Genomic DNA, 17202 nt, shown 5'->3' with positions numbered 1-17202 from the left:
CACACTTTTATCACATGAAATATGCAGACCGACTCCTTTGTTATGTCCTAGTAAGTAGGACATAACATTACACGCTTTTGACGCTTATACACTTTTAAAAGGCTCTCTCCAGTATATAGTACCTCAATGATAGCTTGCTACATATATTAATCTGTGGTCTACAGCAGCTGTCTAATTTCGAAAAATAAAGAAATCAACGCTGGCAATTCCTATGGGGAGGTTTACGCCAAAAGAAGAAGAAGCGAAGAAAATAAACATTTTCTGAATTTTTGTATTATTATTTATTTTGGTGTTTTACTGTAAACTGTGATTTTTTTTGCAAAAATATAACCTTAACTATTAATAATACTATGGGAGATGCATAAGTGAAGCTTTTTAAAAATTCAAATAATGAATCTGCGGGCAATATCGAGAGAGAAGTTATTTGCATTTTTTGGTATCCTACTTTGTAGTGTCAGTCTAATTTATTTCTATTTAATTTATGTACAAGAAAATTATGCGAGTATTAAACAGAGTGGGGATCGATGCCAGTCTGAATTAACTTCTATTAAATATCAACTAAATGGTAAGACTTGTACAAGCACTTCTAAATTTATTAACTTTTTTTTATTACCTACTTAAATTTCATTCAGAAACATAAGAAAAAAATTTTTAAGAACTAAAGCTCGTCACAGACAGAGCAGGTAATGTATATTAATGTACATTACATCCCGGGATGTATATCTTTACATTATATTAATGTATCACACACAACAGGTAATGTAATGTATCTTTCCCTACATTTTAATGGTAGCCTTACGCTTGACGCACATTTCAGCTGCTAAAGTGTTATACAGGCTGTTCTTATTTTTAATGTTGTAATACTATGGACTTTCGAGTTACTTGCTATTAGATTCACTAGATAGTTCATCAGAAGATGATTCGGATTGTAATTTTGATGCGCGCATTGTTACATATTGTGCCAAAAACAGAATGATGTGGATTGAAGATATTGAAAATATAGGCTCTGGGAAACAGACTGCCTGCAGTACCTGCTGTGAAGTGCTGTGCTAAGGTGGCAGGTGGCAACACTGTGTGTATCTGTCTATCATACACATATAATATAATCACAGAAATTTTTGAACACCCTATGAAGAGAAGAGATGTATCGTAATTTACAGAAATATATTGAGATGTATTTAGATGTATCAAAATATAAATGTATATTTTCATATAGCTCGGTATCTTAAGATACGAAGATGTAAAAATATACATTATAGCTGCTGTGTGTGGTCTCCTGACGATTTCTATAGAAAGATTTATTGAGATGTATCGAGATGTATAATGCTATAATATACATCTTTACATTACCTGCTCTGTGTGTGACAAGCTTTAACATAATTAACATAATATTGTATTCTAAATTATTGTGCACATCTTATCTGCTATATTAATCGTATCTCTCTCCCTATATGGAACAGATTTCTTATTAGAAATAAGCAGATTCATTGTGTCGTCTTACTGTGTATATTGTAATATTGTAAATGTTTCTTGTGCACAATAAATTATTAAATTAAAATTAAATAATAGATGTACCTCTAGAAATATTAAAACTTAAAATTTATTTCAGCTGTGACAGAATATAAAGATCGTCTGGACAAACAACTGACTGAAGCACAAAAGAAATTTGACTTGGATCGGGCGAGGTTCAAAGATATAATGGAGAGCTGTGTGGCAATGAAACAGCAAACTACACTTTGCGAGGTAAATAATATGTTTGTTTATTTTGAAGACTGTTTTAAGATACAAGCTTAAACATGTTTAAAAACCATAAAGTTAATATTACCTATCGGAATAGAGAAACAAAGGCCTGAGCAAGCGAGATGTCACGATCAGTAACACTGCGTGGTAGAAAGAGAAGCGACATTTGAGGTGGTATACCTCTTTTTTCATTTGTTTTTGTTGTTTGACAATTTGTTTGATCCGGTCGACACATTATCAATTTGGGCTATCAGAAAAATTGTGATTTTATGTGAAATAGTAAATAATTTTTCAAGAAATACTGCTTTAAAAACAAGGTAACAAGGTAGCAAGAGTGATTGTGGTACAACATATCGAAAAAACCCAGATAAATATTCATTTCACAGGTGAATTATTCTAATCGACATGACCTAATTTTAAGTTTATTTTTGCCAATTCCCTACGAGTTATTGGTATTGATTTTGATAATTCACTTCTATATATGTTTATTTATATGAAAAACATAACTTGACTAGCCATGGTGCACAGTTTAAGGATATTTTGTGTAAACAATTTTCATCTATTTTACACTAGGGCTGCATCAGGTTATCAATAAGTAGTATCGATATGAAAATATTTTTTTAGTTATACTAATTATCTAGGAATGTTGACATGATAATTGATAACGTAACTGATCCGTACTTTATTATTAGTTTACATTAATATACTTTCATACATAATTTATCGTTTTTAGGGTTCCGCACCCAAAGGGTAAAAACGGGACCCTACTACTAAGACTTCGTTGCCTGTCCGTCTGTCTGTCCGTCCGTCCGTCCATCTGTCCGTCTGTCCGTCCGTCCGTCCGTCCGTCTGTCTGTCCGTCCGTCCGTCCGTCTGTCTGTCTGTCTGTCAGTCTCGGGTCTCCAGGCTGTATCTCAAGAACCGCTATAGTAATAGACTTCTGAAATTTCCACAGATGTAATGTCATTCTACATCCAATATGGCTATGGGCTATGGCCTATGGCATATTCACTAGATCAGGTATCAGATCATTCATTCAATAGAAGATGAGCTCGGTGAAAGGCATTGTCAGTAAATAAGCTAGATATTCTTCCACACATCATAAATATTTGTAAGAATAAGCGAATCGATTTGTTTGCCTTATATTGTGCTATTCCATGAATCATAGTTATGGTTTTACAAAACAAAAATTGTTTAAAATTTTAGAAAAGATTTTTAGTTTGTTGTTTTATATTGTGTATCTGCATATTGATTTAAATTAAAAAAGTATGATATAGTAGTAAGTAACAGTAATAGCCATTATTTTTTTATAGATCAAGATATATTTTTATCAGTTTGAATTCTAGTCAAATTCAAACTGATAAAAAGTAAAGTTCCATACCGCATCTTATTAAATATGCATGTGGCCCTAGCAGAGTCAGTCATCTCCTACGGGTTAACAAGTTATGGGAGAACATTTAACACCTACTTAAACAAAGTATATAAATTACAAGTAAGACTCTTAAAAACAATAATACCTTCAAAATTAAGACACAAGTACGATGATACCTCATACTTATTTAAGTTATGTAAGGTATTACCTATTTTTGAAAAATTTAAACTATTATTACTATGTGAACAGTATTTAAATAAAAATCTACTGATGCCTACACATCACAGATGTACGACTAGAAAAGTATCTGATGGCATATTTGAAATACCGAAATTTAAAAATTACTATGGCAAAAGAACTGTGGAATATTTGCTACCATCTCTAATAAATAGCATCCCACAAAGTGTAAAAAGTAAATTTAAAGAAAATAATTGTAGACAATTATTAAAAAACTATTACTATGATATTATGGTGAGGCTGTGAAGCCCAAAATTAACATAATAATATTATGTTAATTGTGGTCTTTTTTAGATTCACTATCTATATTATATACTGATAGTACATAATATAGTATGTACTATCAGTATATAATATAGATACAATACGCATGCACCCTAGTGGTATGAGTCATCGACCGATCCCAAGATATTATTTTATGTCGCAGGGCTAGGGTGCAATAGGGTATAAATACCTTTTTATTTAAAAATGGCAACAATACATAAAAATAACTTGTAACACATGATCATAAAAATTAAAAAGGGTGGATTGATCAGTTCATTAATACTCGGTGAATTTATATAATATTATTATGGCATACATCCATGCATGCACCCTAGTGGTATGAGCAATCCACCGACCCCAAGATATAATATTATATCGTAGGGCTAGGGTACATAGCATAATAACTGGTCGTGTACCTAGCAACAGTTAACCATATCCTAAAATGATAGATGTATTAATATACGATTATTACATTTAAAATAAAACCAATAAATCAGTGTGTACACAAAGTAATGATAACATTCTGTATGTGAAGGGTCGATGCTTACGACAAAAACCCCCTCCTTTTACTATGAACCGGTCCAGTCGCAGTCCGCAGTTCACAGCTGACACTATATTGTTATACTTACTGATAAGTGACGTATTTTAGCAAATTAAATTATAATAATGTTTTTATTTGCAACTGCAAAATACATCATATTTAGTTTATACTACACTATCTTTGTTATTAGCTGTACTTCCCCGTGAAGGATGAATAACTTTAGTCAATAGATTATTGGATAAGTTTATTTGTTTATTAGTTTATTACTATATTATAGTGATATAATGTTGGGCGTGGTGAACTTTCTAAGCTGTACCAGACAAACCTTGCAGGTTTATGGTACACTCTCAATTAGACATAAGTTATAATTTGTATTATAAATAAAAAATAAATAAAGCCTAGGCGCACTGTGTCATCCTATGTTTACAGAGACATTGTACCACCAGAGTTAGTCACAATATGTATACCGTCGTAGGCCTGGAGATACTGACACAAAATTCTTGGTCATTTGTACCAGTATGGCGGTTTTACAGGGGTATAATTACGTAAAGGGCAGTTCAATGTAAAAGTCTACCAAAAACTAAAAAAATTAATACCTGATTTTGGTATTAAACATACTTAATTATAGTCACAACATTATGGCACTATTAAGATTTTATAAAAGCAACAATTTCTAAGCATTACTTTTCTAGCAAAGCTGCCATTTATGAGATGATGTCGTGAGCTCGGCTGAGTGTGGTTTTGTGTGATGAAGTTCTGACTCAGTTTTCACGTTATGTATTTTAAATTCTTGTCATATTTTGTTACACACTGATTGTTCAAACAATTAAATACCGATATAGCTTTTGAGATTCGAGAAAATTCATTTTTATAAAGATATAATAAGCTTGTAAGATCACAGTGTCGAGTTGTAGTGTCGGTCACATAAAAATCATTACTTTTGTCTATAACTACAGTAAAATTACTTTTACATCAACAAAGTTAGAAAATTTCCTACGTGACGGCGTTACTCAAACGATAGTGGCATTAAAAATTTGTCATCTTTTTTTATAGCACCTAAACTCTAACAAATATTTTTGTAGTGTCGGTCACATTATAGAGTCCATCACGCCCAAAAGTAGCGTTTTGTTTGTTATTTTTGCTGATAGATGGCGAAAACAGCTATAGAAAGCAGAGAGAGAGAAGCAGAAAGCTAAATTATTATTTTAAGAACCTGCCAGACCACCTCAAAGTCAAATAAATTCCAAAATTTTGCGATGTCTGGAAATGGGAAGCAATTGTCACAAAAATCTGGCAGTAAGATATGAGATTATTACAGATATCGCAAGAAAATAAGATAAAATTATTGATTTTTAAACTTTATTGATCGTAAGATAGACCTGCAGAACTGGAAACCTTCTAAAGTAATAGCGACCGAAACTCTATAGATTCTGGTCGTTATTACCTCTATAGGGCTCATATAATGAAAATTTTTTAGTTTAAAAAAGTGACGAAAGTCTGCCTATCGCTGCCTCTTGGGTTATTATGTTAATAGTTTTTGAGAAGATTTCGTGTTGAGTTATTTTTTGACTAATTATTAGTGATTTCGTTTTTGTGACGTTTAAGTTCAAAAAAAGCATTTTAATGAATTAACTAATTACTGATTAGCTTTTATATACTTTTAGAGTTCGTACTGTACGTGCTGAGATACATAAATTTTAAAGTTTAATGTAAAACTACCGACTTTTACCTGCACAAAGTGAGTGTAGTGTCGGTCACGTTTTGGGCTGTAGTGTCGGTCACGATTTCTTTTGCTAATAATTTTTTTTTAAATAACTTACTGGTTACAATCAACCATTTTATAATAGTTTGTTTCATGCACTTTCGATAAAAATACAAAGTAGAGTTATTTAGCACACAGAGAGGAAGATTATTGGTGTTTACAAACACTCTCGGAAGCGAGAAAAAAATTGAACCATTTGTACCAGGCTAATTTTTGCAGAGCTAATCATCGTCGAGTAGCCATTCACGAAAATCACCTTGCCATACTTTTCCGACAGCGCCCAATGGCCGCCATAACACTACAAACACTAGCAAAGGTGTAATTTTTTTTTCGCCGACGATGATAAGCTATGCAAAAATTAGCCTGGTACAAATAGTTCAATATTTTTATTAAAATTAACATATTCGCGTCGGCATGGCGGGCTGTAAGCCGCACCCGACAAGTATGGCATTACGCTTTCGCCTACTTATTTTTTTTTCGACTATCTGAAAATACAAGCATTTTTGTGGAACAAATCGTTCGACACTCGTTATTTATCCGACACGTTCGATTAACGCCCACGCGTTTGGGCTGCCAGTGCGAGCGCTATGATTTTGATATGAGAGCATTTTCCTTTTACGTAATTATACTCCTGTAAAACCGCCATACTGGTACAAATTACCAAGAATTTTGTGTCAGTATGTATCTCCAGGCCTATCGTCATCGTATTCTACGTCCTCACCAACGCTGCCACAACTGTCTTCACCATCGACCTCCTTTCAACTAGAATTTATATCAAAAGAAAAGAAGCTTATATCTAAATGCACTAAGTTACAGTAAACTAAGTAAATTTAAAGCTAAAAGTGACATTCACTGTAGGAACACCAGAAATAAGCGAAAGCTAGATTTGCCGGTGTTCAAGCTTAGTAAAGTCAGTAAATCTTTTACAGGTCAATGTATACGCCTTTACGATAACATCCCAGAAAACGTTCAAAATCTTTCCATTAATTTTACAAAAGTAGTCATAGAACGTTTGTGTGCCAAATCATATAGTAATTATTCTATAAGGTCAATGATTTTATAAACGATGGCACATATTTGGAGTAGGTAGGATACTAACTAAGTCGCGTACACTCTAGGCTGTACGTAACTTCTAAGAAATAGCAGCTGCTATTTCAGAGGTAGATCCGTGAAAGACGGACTGACAGACAGACAGAGTTACTTTCGCATTTATAATATTATTAGCATGAAATATGAATAAATAAATGAGTTATTTATAAATAAGTATATCTTTTGTTTAATGATAAAAGTAATATTTCTCTCCAAAATTACAATATTATTATTATTCTATGCAGTTTTATTAACGCATTTGGTTATTTTTACAATCTTACAATTATTATTCCATGATCGATATTTTGTCGAATTACAAGATGTAAGTATACAGTACATCACTAACACGCACACCGCACACGTAAACATAATTGTATACTTACACAGATGTAAATCAATTTTGGTGACGTTTGCCAGCTCGGGATTGTTTCTCTATTTACCTATTCCGATAGGTAATATTAACTTTATGCTAAAAACTGTATTTGTGTTTGTACACTCGAGGCGTTATACTGGATGCATGGGCGTACCCAGGTTCTGGGCCAGGGGGGGGGGGGGGGGGGGGGGGGCAAATCAGATTTTTCATAAGCTAGGTGTTTATAAAAAATAAAAAAATAATAATTTTAGTACTAAAAATATTATACTTATTGCAAACAAATGGCAAAAATTCGTTTTCTTAATTTTTAATTTTTATAGATAAAAGTACTAGATAATGTACTTAGTAGGGACGTCAACATGATCTAGGGGGGGGCAGCTGTCCCCCCCCCTGCCCCCCCCCTCGGTACACCCATGCTGGATGGAACTGGATGGTTAAATAAAATAATGTCATTAAGGTTGAACTATCCATTTTTAATTTCAATTACATATATCTAATTGAAAGGCATGGTTGGAGTAACCAAAAATATAAAAGTCTAATTCATCAAAAATTCTTTCAGACCCAGTTTGAAGATTTGCAGACTGAATGCAGAAGGATTAAAGAAGAATTTGATGAACTTGGTAAAAATCTAGGAACAAAAAAAGTCTAATTGAATTGGCTTCCATGTTAAATGTTTTAAAATATGTTAAAATTATTGTTGTGTTTTAATACCTTGATTGTGGGAATTGCAGACACAATAGATTTTCAGTTGTTATGCGGCATCCGGGTGCTGCTTGGGGATTGATGGGTTAAGTGTAGCCAGCACAATTAATACCTTAACCACAGAATATATATTAATAATACCAACCTTAACTACTAGTTATTGGTAAAAGGATAAAAATGTCATAAATACTATGCCCACAAACTTTTGTCTTGTAATAATTATTATAGCAAAACTTTTTGCGTTATTTGCAAGCAACATTTGCTGCTTTAGTACAAATGTGGTTTCCCAGTTCCAGTAAAAATAGTTATTGTAGTGTAAAACTTTCCCCCTTTTAAGGCAAAAAATATATTTTATTAACTATGTAATAATGTGGAATAATATTTATTTCTGTTGTTAAAATATGTCAAATAATATGTTTAATATTATTACCATAGAGTTAAGGCTATCCTTATTGAACAATATGAATTAAATTATAATAAGCTAGTAAGTATTGTCTAAAAAATTAAAATATTATTTTTCAGATTTTTGTTGTTTAGTTAAACAGTATTTTGTTATTTTTTTATTACAGTTGTCCTAAAGAAATGTTTTGTTTTTTATTTATCATAATTCATAACTTTAAACTTTAAATAACAAAATATTCGAGATGTCTCCGAAAGTCTTAATCGTGTTTGGCACAAACTGGACATTGCAAAAAAGCTGTGGGCAAAAACTTCCATTGTATTGTAACAAAGAGACTTGAATATTCAGGATATGTATAACAGGGTTGCCAACTGTCCCATTTTCCCAGGACATGTCCCAGTATTTGTAGTGTCCTGGGATGTCCTGAATAGTTTTTATGAAGCGTCCTGGGTTTACTACTTATAAATGTCTTATTTAAGTATAAATTTTGTTATAAACTAAAGTGTTTGTTACATAGTGACTAGTTTGAACTCATTTGTATTAAAAGGTTGTTGTCTTAATTGGCCGATTTTTAATGGTTCCGTAGTCAACAAGGGTTCCTTGTTGACGACGGAACCCTAATAATCGGCCAAGTCGGACTCGCGCACGAGGGATTTCTTACCATCATAGAGTAAAAAATACACAAAAAAATGTGTTTTTTTGTTTATTTATTAATTTTTATATTTAAATTTTATTGTTAATAATTATTTAGATACACAAATAACACTAGTCAACACGATTTTTGAGCCTGAGCTGTGCACCCGATTTTGATGTATTACACCTAGTTAATTATTGGAAAATGCAGTTGCCGAAAAGCGGACAAGTGTAGTCTTATATTCTGTTATAAGTTATAACGGCTACCTAGGAGCTTGTACTAATGAAGCCCCTATCGATGTAAATGATAAAGATGACGGAGATGAAACACAATTTAATTGATAAGTGATAAGTCGGCATACTCGTGCAAGTTTCATAATTTAAAAATAAATTTGGAAAACGGTTAAGCTTCTTGTTTTTATCACCTTCAATACTATGTACTTCCTAAAGTAATGATTGTACAGTAAAAATGTTTAGACGTACTTACCTCATTTATAGGAAATTTAATGTAAGTAGATAATGTAGAAGTCACCAAAAAGATAAGTGTTATAAATAATTTTCGAGTTACAAGCATAAACCTTGAAGAAGAGACCTTGCCCTCTCTTCCCCACCGCCGGCTCGTGTCCCTCCCTCGGGGACTTTGTTTATAAAAGTCTAGCTGTAGCGGTTCTTGTAATACAGCCTGGAAACAGACAGACAACGAAGTCTTAGTAATAGGGTTTACTTTTTCCCTTTTTACCCTTTGGGTACGGAACCCTAAATATGATAATTTTAATAGAAATATATGTAGGTATTATGTTTATCTAGTAACGATTAACGAATCAAAATAAGAAGATTAATATCTATCAAATATCAACAGATGGCGTTAGTGATACGATTTGAAGAACTTTAATGAAGGAATTTTGTGAGGAAGTTGTGTGATTGGTGAAATCCTCCCTTAGACATTAACGACGTACTACTGAAAACACAATCAATTGCAGTCTTATTGCAGTATATTATTTTTATGGGAATCATGGACGACTACGGTCGAAGTTCAAAACGAAATTACGGAGCAAACTAGCAGTAGACGTCACATTTTTTTTTTGCTTTAGAAGGCGTTTTGCCACTAAACCTGAAAAATATACTGAGGGCTTAGGGGGAAGTGGGCTAGATAAGATTCTAACAGGGTAGGAACGGTCTAAGAGATTGCCTGTCCATAGTTAAAAGCTAATTTTAAATAAAACGCGTGGTAAAAGGAAAAGAGTGAGGCGAGTTGATTTACTAATAAATCTCACAAGATATATCCTATAATCTGACAGTCAAACAAAATTCTTAAGTAAATAAAGTTCACACACAATATAAACAATTTATCATAGCATTTACTAAATCGCTTGTTTGGGAAACATTGGTATATTGTTATATGTATATTAAATAAACCTGCGTTTATCGTAGAAATAAAATTCAATAATATAATTTCGATAAAAATAAGTTTAGACAATGTACTTAATGAAAATAAAACCAAGTGCTAATTTCTGATTTGGGACTAATCTGGAACACAATATAATCTCAAAACTAAATAAATAGATGGTGGCGAACTGAGCCGGAGCCTCGCTGGCAAGCAAGCACGTCGAGTTAGCTGTTAAGTTTACCGAACGACGTATGAGTTTCGGCGGGACCGAAAGTTTCGGCTATATTTTGGCCGAAACCGAAACTTAGGCCGAAACTAGATTTTTTGGCCGAAACTGGCCGAAACCGAAACCGAAACCGAAAGTTTGGTCGGTCACTAAAAATTCCTAATTTACGCGGGCGAAGTCGGGGACATCTAGTATACTTATTATAATGCGTAGAAAACCACTACTAAGTAGTGGTTATCTACGTTGAGGTTTAGTCGAATTTTGAAAAAGGCACTAGGTAATGAAGAATAAGAATTATTTTATACTTTTTAGATCATTTTAAGAATATTATTTTTACCTTGGAATTCGGGTTCAATTTTTTGTTAAAAATATTTTTTACCTTTGTATAGAAAAATTCATGCCACTCGCCCATACAAATCACAAAAAATATGCTCTTTCAGCGCTGCGACTTTCACAGTGAACTGTATGTAGGGGATGTAGGTATTAGATTGGGGAAAAAGTTTCTTCGCATTTTATATAAAAATTCAAAAGGTTTTTTTTTATAAAGTTTATGTAAATACAATTATTGTCTAAAGTAAATAGTTAGATGCCATTTTATTCGATAACTTTTTGCCATCTTGTTGGTAGGGACATGATCCCATTGCCATAAAAAATTTGGGGCTTCTGATGAAAAAACAAAACAGGGACAAGTGGTTTTGGCAATCCTCTTGTGAGGTCAACCTGTCACTGCCTAAGGAATTCTACAGCGACCGAAACAGGTGGAAATTAACACCTCCCAAACTCCCGTAGTTTTTGCTGAGTGGCTAAAGCATGAGTAAAATAAATGCGTTTAAATGTAGTCCAAAAAAAAATCAAGATTTTTAAATAAAACAATGGTTGTAGTGCCTCACTTGACATTGGTACTGTACCTATAGCATGTCGCGGTCATTTTTGTAGATATTTATAAGATCTACATTTACTTAGAACATTGTATGGTTCTGTCTTTTATAGTTTAGGCAGCGTACGCAAAATAAGTAATTTTCTGGTTGTTTGAAAAACTGAAATATCTTACGGAACCCTATATTTTCCAAAATATAAAGTAGCCTATGATACTCGTAAATAATGTAGCTTTCGAATGGTGAAAGAATTTTTAAAATCGGTCCTGTAGTTTTTGAGCCTATTCATTACAATTAAACAAACAAACAAAGTTCTCTTTATAATATTATTAGTATAGATTAAAGTGCTCCCTCACCGGCAGCATTCGTGTGTATGAGTGAAGTAGGAGAACCAAGCATAAGCCAGGCTGCGTTTCCACCAGGGATGTGTTGCGAACTTGCCAGGAATGTGTTTTTGAGAACCAATAGAATCACTTCATTGACTTAATAGGCCTGGAGACGGAGACACAAAATTCTTGGTCATTTGTACCAGGCTGGCGGTTCTACAAGGGTATAATTACGTAAAGGCAAAAAGGAAAATGATGGTCATAGCGCTCGCACTGGCAGCCCAAACGCGTGGGCGTTAATCGAACGTGTCAACGTGTCATCTAATCGTGTCGAGCTAGCGAACGGTCGTGCTCCACGTTATACACGCTGCAAATATTAATTAATTAATATTTCGCGAATCGCGCGGCACATTGCCGCTGCACGTGACCATGGCGCTCGTGGCCAACGAGTTGCTGGCGTTTATCCAGCACGCCATCGACACCATGGATGAGGTCAGCATCATGCAGATCTGCAATTCTTCCTTCACCAGCCAAGATTTGCCAAGGGAAGCCGCTGCATGTTCGCGCTCTGGCCGAGCGTCTCATACAGATGAGACGCTCGGCCAGAGCGCGAACATGCCGTCGCGACGAAGAGACAGAACCGAAAGGAGCGTGCAGGACATCATCTCCCTGCTGAAGCAGACGGATCCGGACGGAGCGAGGTCCCCGCGACGCCCCTGTACATATCTCGCCTGCACTGGTCCATGGAGGTCGAGGACGTCGTCAACTACATCAGTAAGAAGACTCGAGGGTCGAACGTCTGCAGTCTCGCCACAAGGTCAACTTCAGTTCCTTTGTGGTGAGAGTACCGACGCATCTTCTGTCGACCTTTGAAGCGGAGGAATTCTGGCCGACTGATGTGGTCTACCGAAGGTTCCGGGGAAGACTCCGGAATGAAGCGCGCGTCACGTCGCCGATAACTCGTGATAAAGTGTAGTTATTAAGTGTATATAATTTATATGTATGTTAGTCATTAAGGTATATATTGTATGGGCCTATGTAGCCTGCTATAAATAAATAAATAAATAAAACTTTTTTGGAACTCCCTACCACCAGAGATTCGTGAAAGTAAAACTTTGGCACTATTTAAGAAGAGAGTCAGGTTACATTATCTGCGACAAAACACGTAAAATATATAATATTACTACTGTTATTCCATGTTAAGTTCATCTATAAATTATTTTTATTGTAAGTATATAAATTTTTATTATACTTATTCAATATATGTTATATATAATTATATATGTATGTATGTATATAATAATATATACTTCAATATATTTTATATATATTATATGTTGTGTATGTATATACTTTACTATGATATTACTAAATAAAAATAATGTACTAAGTTTATCTTTACTATTAAGTAATAATAATTTAAGCGTGCACACTAATTTTTGCATATTATATTTTTACAATCACACATTCCTATTTTCAGTCAGGTCTTCTGGAAGACATTCCATTTTGGAATAAGATGTACCTTTGTACAAACATATTTTTAGTTCTAAGCTGGTTTGTTAACTTCTATTTGTGTGTACATAAATTGTAAAATAAAAATAAATAAAAAATAAAATAAAATAAAATAAAATAAATGACGAGTGTCGAACGATTTGTTCCACAAAAATGCTTGTATTTTCAGATACTTAGTCGAAAAAAAAAAGTAGGCGGTAGCGTAATGCCATACTTCTCGGGTGGTTTCTAAAAATGATAAATAAATAAGCATGGCAGCACTTTTTCCCCTACTAGAAGTATCGGGAAAATACTAACCGTCACATTTTGTCAAATACTTTCCAAAAATTCAAATGCAATACTGGTACAAATCGTTTGGCGAAAAAAAAATCATCACTCCTTTGCAGTGGTATGGGCTATGGCGACCATTGGAACCTGTCGGGAAAGTATGGCAAGGTGAGTTTCGTGAATGGCTATTGGGCATTGGCTACTCGACGATGATTAGCTATGCAAAAACTAGCCTGGTACAAATGGTTAAATTTTTTTTATTATAATTAATGTATTCGCGTCGGTATGGCGGGCTGTGAGCCACACCCGAGAAGTATGGGATTACGCTACAGCCTACTTATTTTTTTTTCGACTATCTGAAAATACAAGCATTTTTGTGGAACAAATCGTTCGACACTTGTTATTTTAAATCCGACGCGTTCGATTAACGTCCACGCGTTTGGGCTGCCAGTGCGAGCGCTATGACCATCATTTTCCTTTTTGCCTTTACGTTATTATTATACCCCTGTAGAACCGTCAGCCTGGTACAAATGGCCAAGAATTTTGTGTCAGGCCAAATGAGCTTGCCACGACATCGCTCAGCGCGGCGATGCTTGATAATTCTGAATGTTCAATAACTTTATGAAATGACTAATGCAATGAAAACAGGCTAAGTTAGATCTAATCTACTTTAAGTTCTCACATTATTTTAATAACATCAATTGTTATAGATATTCAATAAAGCAATGAAATAGACTCTATTATTTGTTCATAATATTATTTGGTTTCTATATTACATCTTAATATATATATTTCTTGTGTGCGTGTGTATGTGACTGAACTCCTCCTAAACGACTGGACCAATTTTGATGAAATTTTTTGTGTGTGTTCGTGGAGATTCGAGAATGGTTTAGATTTACAGTTGGGTCTACTGGAAAATGTTTTTTCAATTAATTTCTTATTTATAAGGAGTTGTTGATTTTGGAATGTTTTACATTAGATCCGGCGGACGGCGCTATCATCGCATTCAATATTATTCTATTTCAATTTTAGTTTGTCCTGACAGATGGTGCTACGATTAATTTGAAAAAAAATTTTGTTATTCAATTCATGTGCTGATTAAAATATTAAATAAATAACACATAGGCTACAATTTTAACCGACTTTCAAAATGGGGGAGGTGTTATGTTCGTTTTCTTATATTCAACGATTACTCCGCCGTTTGTTAACCGATTTTCAAAATTTTTCTTTTGGTATATAGGGTATCATCCCAATTTGGTATTATATTCAGAAAAGTGGTGATCTGATGAAGGATCCATAAGTAATCGAGGGAACTCCTCAAAACTTATAGGGAAACATATGGTGACTTCGGTTTCGTGAGAAGTATTCTAAGCATATGCTACCAACAAGTAAGATATACCGTGGTTCGGAAGGTGCTGAGAGAATTCCTGATTCTTTATAGATACAAGTTTGGGAGTTTCGGCGTTGTTTTAAGAACAGAAAGCATATGCTACTATGCAAATTACATTCTTCATCATCATCATCATCATCATCACTACCATATTATACCATTTCATAGTCTTTTAGATCGAGACTCGAGTTTGTCAAGCGATAATTTAAAAAAATCTATATCTACCTAATATTATAAACCTGAAGAGTATGTTTGCTTGAACGCGTCAATCTCAGAAACTACAGGTCCGATTTAAAAACTTATCTCAGTGTTAGATAGATCATTTATCGAGTAAGACTCATCATTTATCGAGAAGGTTATATTATATTATTACTCTAAGACTAATACGACAGAAGAAATTCAGGAAAATGTGGGAAAAACGGGGGAAATATTTTTTATGGGAAAATGTACCTACGGATTCTGTAAAATTTCTAATTTACGCGGGCGAAGCCGCGCGGGACATCTAGTATCTAAATAATATTTCAATTTTCCATAGAGCTTGGTACTCATTTAGATCTCCATCCTTTTTATGGCGGAGTCCATAGACAAGAATATTGTTTGTATGGAACTGGGCTCTCCATTTTTACATTTATGTTTTTGGTGGGATAATTTTATCACAAAATGTACGATTCCCGCGGCGGGTAACATCAGCACGTAGGTAGGCATCTTATAATTTCTCGGCGCTCAAAAAGAGTAAGTTTATGTGGATACTTCAGCCAACCAACAGAATAGGTAACTTACTATTATAGAGCAAGTACTTAGCTACCTTAGTACCTAAATCCATAAAGATAATGTGTCCGGCGTTTCGCCAATAAATGTAAAAAACGTCCCAGATTAACGCCTCCGGAGTCCGGACGGAAGCGCTAATCTCATGGTCCTTACAAAAGCGTCAAATTAGTCCCTTTTTTGTGGAGGACTTATGGCACACGTTTTCTTATATCAACATTGAGACAGCTATACGACTTCCGATGCGAGATGATAAATAAAGTTTATGTAGAGATATTTGAAAGATTTTATGGACACTACTCAGCTTTTTAAGCTTGATCTGTTTATTTAAGAATAAACTTAGAAACAAAATAATTATATAAATAATAATCAGCTGTTACAATGTGAACCATTTTGCAGTAGGCATAAAATTATAAAGCATTAGAAAACTATACCTACTTTCTAGATAAATCGACGCTTAGTGGAAAATTTTTGTACTTAATTATTAACGTACATACCTTCTTAACTAAATTCTACAGTTTATACTTTAAATGTAAATAAAATAATAGTAAGTAAGTATCTACGGTGTTTACGTTATTATCAGGCGCGTTCTTTTTGGTTATAATATACTTAATTAATCTATAACAAACTATAAATAAATTATTTATTATAGTAGATCAGTAAACTAAAAAACAAACACTAACCCACTTAGATAATTTAATTAAAAATTACCTCGCTTTAGAAAAATAGCTATTTGACCGAGCTTTGCTCGGTATTCAATAAAACACGAATAATATGACATTTTCTAATAATAAATCCTAGCTAGATCAATTTATCGCCCCCGAAATCCCCTATATACAAAATTTCATGAAAATCGTTGGAGCCGATTCCGAGATTCCACATATAATATTAATGCAAGAATTGCTCGTTTAAAGATATGAGATTTTAATTCTTTTTTTTTATTATTTTCTAAAGCGGAATGTCGGACACTCGTAGAGCGCTACGAGCAGCGCTACGGGGGTCTACAAACTACGAATCTTTAATAAGTAATCTATACATCTATATATACATACATATTACCATAGAGGAATAAAATATTACATACATACATATAAATAAAATTGGAGTGTCTGTTTGTAATATTGAAAGAACCGTTTTTTACTAAATGCATATGAATGTATATAGGGTACAGACACCAAAACAATATTTTTTACAATTTTTGTCTGTATGTCTGTCTGTCGTCTGTTTGTTCCGGCTAATCTCTGAAACGGCTGGAGCGATTTTGACGGGACTTTTTTAGGCACATAGCTGATGTAATAAGGAATAACTTAGGCTATTTTTTAACCGGCTTCCGAAAAGGAG

General features: G+C 33.8%; 1 protein-coding gene across 1 annotated transcript; it reads left to right on the top strand.

The window, feature by feature from the left end:
* The first annotated feature begins 286 nt into the window (after positions 1-286).
* Positions 287-8426, top strand: LOC121739187. The gene is made up of 3 exons (XM_042131536.1): positions 287-565; positions 1610-1743; positions 7938-8426. The coding sequence occupies exons 1-3, from the start codon at positions 391-393 to the stop codon at positions 8025-8027; spliced, it is 399 nt and encodes a 132-aa protein (XP_041987470.1). The 5' UTR covers positions 287-390; the 3' UTR covers positions 8028-8426.
* Positions 8427-17202: the final 8776 nt, after the last annotated feature.

The sequence above is a fragment of the Aricia agestis genome, chromosome Z, assembly GCF_905147365.1.
Source record: "Aricia agestis chromosome Z, ilAriAges1.1, whole genome shotgun sequence".
Lineage (NCBI taxonomy): Eukaryota > Metazoa > Arthropoda > Insecta > Lepidoptera > Lycaenidae > Aricia > Aricia agestis.
This window is presented reverse-complemented; position numbering and strand designations above follow the sequence as displayed.

Bases quoted from the DNA above. Each gene is read 5' to 3' on its own strand.
- LOC121739187 (XM_042131536.1), top strand. From the start codon at position 391: ATGAATCTGCGGGCAATATCGAGAGAGAAGTTATTTGCATTTTTTGGT. The intron at 566-1,609 runs GTAAGACTTGTA...AATTTATTTCAG, and splicing joins TATTAAATATCAACTAAATG to CTGTGACAGAATATAAAGAT. The intron at 1,744-7,937 runs GTAAATAATATG...AAATTCTTTCAG, and splicing joins AGCAAACTACACTTTGCGAG to ACCCAGTTTGAAGATTTGCA.